Consider the following 6,433-nt stretch of genomic DNA (forward strand, 5'->3'; position numbering starts at 1 on the left):
AGCATTTCTTTCTATTGTAGCATTATCAAGTTGAAGGTTCTAACTATTTCGAATGGTTTAAGCTCTCTTCTATTTTTTATAAATGGTTTAAGCGCTCTTCTGATTTTTTATAAGAGGGTAAAATCTTTTTGTCAGCATAGCCGTGCCGTGTTGTAATGATCTGTAGGCGTGGAATATTTCTAGTGTTCTTCTTTTGAATATATAGATTTTGATTAACAAAAAAAAGTATCAGATGGAACATATAAACAAACGCTTTGTTGTAGTATAGTGTGGCCATTTGGTACTGAATCCAGGCGGGCAATGAAAATAAAATATCATAAAAATGGATTTTTTTTAAAGGTTACTTAAAATCTAACCATTAGAAGAAAAACATGGATGAACTATTTAAGTATAATCAGTCTTTGTGAAATCACATGATAGTCGCAAATGGTAACACAACTTTAATTGAGTTCTTAAAATTTTAGCAATGATGCTTTAATCTCCCATTGTATCACTTACAAACCTTTATTTCTTAGAGTAGTTTGAGATATTGACTTTTCAACACCAAATTCTGTGCTTGTGTTGTGTGAACGTTTCTATGTATGAGAGACATGCATTTATCACGCATCTAACAAACAGAACCATATTGACAAAAACAGAATCCTCTTGTTCAAAAGCCATTGTAGATATCAATGTGATAACATACGAGAATGGCTTATTTTACCTTTAGGAGGAGTATGAGAACTCAAACCACTTAAATGACCACTTATGCTACCAACTGAATTGATGTCTAAACCCAAAGAACGAACTGCATTGCCCCCTTCAAGTACTCTGAGGATCTACAATCATGTTACAAAAAGAGATATTTTTCAATATATTGTATTTAATCATAAAGTAAATTAGTAAACCAAACCAAGTTACACAAAAGAAACTAAATAATTCACACCTTTGATATTGTGGGTCTGGAATCAGGATCCAGACGTAGACACAGTGTTACGGCCCGTGCCATGGCTTGAAATTGAAGATTAAATTCTAGTGACTCTTCAGAATCCAACCATGGGTTGAGAGATCCAACATTTTGTAAGATATGATTGGGGTCCAACATGTGTAGGGGTTGAAACCATTCAGAAAGATACGAGTGTTCATTGAACTGTTCCAACTCACGAATTCTTTGACCAGTTATTAACTCTAATAAAACAATTCCAAATGCATATACATCTACTTTACATGTAAGAATTCCAGCATCAAGATACTCCGGTGCAATGTACCTAGGTAAGGTTCATGCAAGGAAAGTTTGATTAGAATCAAAAGTTTAATTTGTATACTATATCTTGACGGATAAACATGCATAAAAAAATTACCCTGAAGTTCCCATAACACGATCTTCTGTATTTATGTTCCATTCTGATTGCCATCTAGCAAGCCCAAAATCAGCCACCTAAATGAATGGTAAACCATTCAATTTTACACTTACTCTTTTTATTTGATTAGTTATACATCATAAAATTGAAGTAAGCTTTTGGCTAAGGCTCAGTAAGTTACCAGAGGTTCAAAGTCATGGGTTAAGAGGATATTTTTGGGGCGAATATCTCTGTGCACGATACAACCAACTCTACAATCTTCATGGAGATAGCGCAAGCCTCGTGCAACTCCAATTGCAATCTTGAGGCGTGAGTTCCAGTCCAAAGGTATACTCTTGTTGCCTGTTAGATATACAACAAATGATAGAGTCTCAATGTGATCAGGAATTTTGAAAAAAACATTCAAATACAAACATCAAAGTATTACTATTAAGAGAGAGATATAAAAGGCCTAAGAATTATTATATATAAAAAAGAACCTGGAAACAAATGTAGACAGTTAATAAATACCATACCATGTAAGCAGAGGTCTAAGGATCCATTACATATGTATTCATAGACTAATATCCTCGCATTGATTTCTGTGCAAAATCCTATCAACAATACAACATTCCTGTGTTGTGCACAACTCAAAACCCGAACTTCCCGGCTGAAATCAAGATCTGCTTGAGAGCCACTGAACTTTATTTGTTTAACTGCAACAACCTGGCCATCTTTCAGTATTCCTTTGTGAACCACACCAAATCCACCTTCAGCCAAAAAATTTAAATCTGAGAACATGTCCGTAGCTTCTTCTATCTCTCTGTAAGAAAACCGTCTAGGAGGGTTTCCAAATACAGGTGCTATATTCTGACAGTGTGAGCACAAGGGGGGAGGTATAGAGGAATTTCTACCCAAAGGAATAGGGCTATCTCGGATGCTTGATCTGGTAACATAACTTACACTTTGAGTTTTGTTAAACTCAAGTTCATCTGTTCTCTTCTCTTGATCAGAGTGTAAAAAAGTCTCAAGTAAAGTTTTAGAATTTGGAGATTTAGTCCTTTGAATCATTCTGTTTTCAGCTCTTTGAAGCTTCTCGTTATGAATGTGGTTCTGAGAGATCCAAATTTCAGTGTTGTTATCACTAGCCACAGATGATGCTGGGAGTTTCCTTGAAGGGGGTGGGCTATCCTTTTCCAAATTAAAGAACAACGGTGGCTGGAAGTTGAAATCTTTTGCCTTGTTGATTGGTTTGCTTGCTCTTTTGTGTGGAACCTGGCCATTATACAGCGGGTTTTCTTTATAGACCAGGAAAGGAGAAGTCATTGAGTCTGAGCTTGACACTGAATCTAATCCTATATTGGTTGTAACAGAAGAGCCAGCTACTTCAGGACTACCCACTGGGGTGGAATGCTTCAATCTGCGTCCATTTAGCTTTCCAATTTCTATACCTGGTGAAGATGAAGTAGAGAAAAATGGTGTTTGGAGTTCATCGGAGGGTCCTCCTAAATTAAGTCTGAGGACTTTAGGCTGTGATCCATTCATCATCACAATGCTACAGTTAAGTTCATCCATGCAATGCTTTACCTCTTGCTTTAGTTTCCTGTTCCAGTAACGTTAAGGAGTTCACTAACAAATATTTCACTGATAGGGCATGCATGCAACACCAAAAAGTTGTATTTCTTATTTATGATTGAAAGTTATGTTATGCAATTATTCAAACAAATCCTATTAACTAGCAAACAATTGCCTATATCAATTGAATGATTACCCTTAGCAAGCTGCAGTTATTCAAACAAGCTAATATTAGTCACTTAAGTATAGCTAATATTTTGTTGAAGCCTCTCATAAAAATCATAATGCAAATGTGCTGCACAATAATATATTGGCATTTAACTTTTGACACAAACTAATGTAGCTCAGAAAAAAGAAATACTTTTTGATGTTTAATTACTTGTCCAGTATGACCCAATGTGAACCACTCCATCTAGCTTCAGCCGCCACAGCACCACTGGGAGATCCCGTGACAACCTTAATCTTCACCCTAACCTGCAGTTACAAAAACTATAACATAAGCCAATTTCAACAAATATACAATGCCATACCAAAATATGATAGTGTAAGAATTTGAATGGAGAAAGTTTACTACCAACACTATGAGTTACATGCATGCCTAATTTATGAGTATTATCCGCACTCTAAATATGAAGGGATCAGTGGTTAGTATTTTTTGAATTTTATTATTTCATGACATTCTCATCCATAATCATAAGATTTTAGAAATAACTTCAAACATATTTAACCATATAATTCAATCTAGATAAGTCATGTGAAAGATCTTTTAAAAAAGTGCACCATAAATCAAAGGTCTTGATACGGCCAAAGTATTTTTAAGGTAAGACATTACAAAGAAGATTAATCCATCCCCTTAAAATTTTAATATTTGTTCTTTTGCCATTAGATTCAACTGCATACTCTTGAAGCAAGTTTTCTTCCACTAGTTCCAACTTACAAGCACAGCATTGTTCGCTGTATTGACATGACCTGTGGAATGGTTTGTAACTGTACAAATATAAGACCCGGTGGGGGAATACTGGTATGTCTTTACATAGAATGGGAGGCAGCACAAGGACAAAAAATCTAACTTGCACCAATAGAATGCGCTTAATCATTGTAACAGATTTATCTACTATTGACTCACTCTCACAACATAAAGTAGAGAAAGAAATTGAGAGTGATGTGAAAGTTATATAATAAAAAATAGATCAAGAGAAATGGCTAAAATAGATAAGAAAAGAGAGTACTAGGGAATGAAAAGATAAGTTAGTCTTTTTTATTTTATTATTATGATACAAGGTGGGACAGTACCTAAAATTGTTCAAAACATCAATTACAGAATACATAGAAAGACAATCACTCCTTGTAACTTATTTTATTGTAGAAGCTTCGTGCATGTGTAGTTATTGATGCATCATAATCAAGACAATAGTTAATAATAATTTTGCAAAAAGAAAGACAAGAATTATGAAGCACATGGGAATCAAATAAACTATAAATAAGTTAAGGCAGTACAGATCAGAAACTTCCTAAACCCTGTCACGTTAGAAAATGCATGATAGTATACATATATTTTTTGGATCAATGAAAATGCATGATATTAAAAAGACCAAAAGTTGCTGATCAAATTATTGAGTTGAATTTGATTAATAATACATATTTATTTATCCCATCTTTTAAGTCTGAAATTTTTATTTAAAGAGAAAATAGGAGTTGCCCGTCAGTGTAAAATAATTTTACATGGTATGACAGGGATGAATAATGAATTTTTATTGAATGATGTTGTAAACAATTTTACACAGGTAAAGCAATACCTTTAATCTCTTATTTAAAAAACATAAAAGGGAAATTACACTCACCTCCATTGAGATCCATTAAAATGGCACCAACACCCCTTTAGTTTTAAAATATACACTAACCTTCCTCAAAGTCTATTAAAATGACACCTAATGACAACCAAAAACTAAAGGTATGAATGACATTTATCTATGATTTTTTGTATGTTACTAAAATTCTTGTTCGTATAGGTAAATTTAGAGGAAGTTAATGCATATTTTAAAATTTAAGGGGGGGTGTCGGTGTCATTTTAACAAATCTCAAGTGAGGTGAGTATAATTTTCCCAAAGATAAAATCAGTATTAAAATTTAACCCATTTGATTTCAAGAGTTTAGTTGTAACAGATCTTATCCGTTTATTTGAAATTGAACTGTTGAAATTTTAAACTCAATTTATTACATATTAAAATATTACCAACCGTTGATTTGATTTCAGACTATGCATATTTTAACCGTAGAAAATCTGGCGAGATGAAAACGACAGCGTATTCAAACTAAAGTTGATTTAACTCTCGATTCAGCAAGTAAAAGGCCAGTCGTTTTCGTTTTCTTTGTGCTTACGTTGAGAAACAGAAAGGCAACAAACTTACAGAGAAAAAGGTAAACGGTAAATCCCAATCCAAACTCTCACATGGAAATCATCAGGTACGATAACCGTTTCATATATAACCGTGATTATTTATCACTGTAAACAGTAAAAAAACGCGGTAAATTTCAAAGTTACCTCAATGTGATTGTGCAACTGAAAAACCATCTGAGCACAAGACTCGGAGATATCAGAAATCTGCTCCGGCGATTTTCCCGCGCGTCCGTTCGAACAATCTCCGGCAAGTCTCGAGAAATTCCAGAATTTTCTTCCTAAAAAAATTCCAAATCAAGCTTAATAAGTTCGATCCTAATCAGTTCAATCGTAATCAAATTGAAAACAGTTTAGAGAATTTGATGAATGATTAATTTAAAACTGAATCCAATTAAACAGGATTATGATTTCATCATCTTCGATTTACCGGTTTTTTCAGTAGAATAGACGGCGAGAAGTGTGATTGAGTCACTGGAATGAACGATGTGAGTGAGCGCCCATGCTAATGCGGTGTTGGAGATCACCTTGTCCGCTTTAACCGCCACCAGAACTTTATTAGATACGGTGGCGGAGGTGGCGGTGTGCCTCGCACTTTTGGAACCGACGATTTCGCCTCTTAGCATTGAGTTCAGGTTTGGGTTTGGATCGTGTGTGTGAATATTGATTTCGCATGCATTGAGTGTTGTGAGTTTGATCGTTAAATTATTTTTGATTGAACGCTCTATGTTTCCAACTGGCATCTTCGTAACCATGGTTAGTTAACTTAACCATGGTTAAGTTACTATTCTTGTTAGTTGTTGGTAGTTAGTTATATGGTGCGGGTACGGTCTAATTGCTTTATTTGTCTTACTAGGTGTAAAAATTAAAACCTCAATTTATAATTTGGATTTTAGAAGAAACTAATCCTTTAAGAAGTCTCTTGATTGGAAAGTGTAACTTATTGCTCAATTATTGATTTTTATCTTTATAGATTAAGACTAGCTACTTTCTATTAAATTTTATTTTGATAAATTGAATTAGCATAACTTATAACAGATGAACTTATAATTAATAGTTTATAAATGAGATGATTGGTAACGATTGACTTACTAGTGGTAGTGTTTGATGACTATAGCCTTTGTATTAATTTATAAATATAAAT

At 34.0% G+C, this 6,433-nt stretch overlaps 1 protein-coding gene across 1 annotated transcript; it reads right to left on the minus strand.

Annotated features, from left to right (window-relative positions):
- Positions 1-417: 417 nt before the first annotated feature.
- On the minus strand, positions 418-6,003 carry LOC127091261 (inactive protein kinase SELMODRAFT_444075). Its single transcript, XM_051029848.1, has 8 exons — positions 5,720-6,003; positions 5,437-5,570; positions 3,274-3,368; positions 1,856-2,922; positions 1,522-1,682; positions 1,341-1,417; positions 926-1,247; positions 418-818 (listed from the first exon to the last, which is right to left on the minus strand). The coding sequence occupies exons 1-8, from the start codon at positions 5,913-5,915 to the stop codon at positions 669-671; spliced, it is 2,202 nt and encodes a 733-aa protein (XP_050885805.1). The 5' UTR covers positions 5,916-6,003; the 3' UTR covers positions 418-668.
- Positions 6,004-6,433: the final 430 nt, after the last annotated feature.

Source organism: Lathyrus oleraceus, chromosome 6 (genome assembly GCF_024323335.1).
Source record: "Lathyrus oleraceus cultivar Zhongwan6 chromosome 6, CAAS_Psat_ZW6_1.0, whole genome shotgun sequence".
Lineage (NCBI taxonomy): Eukaryota > Viridiplantae > Streptophyta > Magnoliopsida > Fabales > Fabaceae > Lathyrus > Lathyrus oleraceus.

Coding starts and splice junctions, on each gene's coding strand:
- LOC127091261 (XM_051029848.1), bottom strand. CDS start 5,915: ATGCTAAGAGGCGAAATCGTCGGTTCCAAAAGTGCGAGGCACACCGCC. Junction 1,683..1,855: donor CTTAGACCTCTGCTTACATG/GTATGGTATTTA, acceptor TATATCTAACAG/GCAACAAGAGTATACCTTTG. Junction 1,248..1,340: donor CGTGTTATGGGAACTTCAGG/GTAATTTTTTTA, acceptor AACCTTACCTAG/GTACATTGCACCGGAGTATC.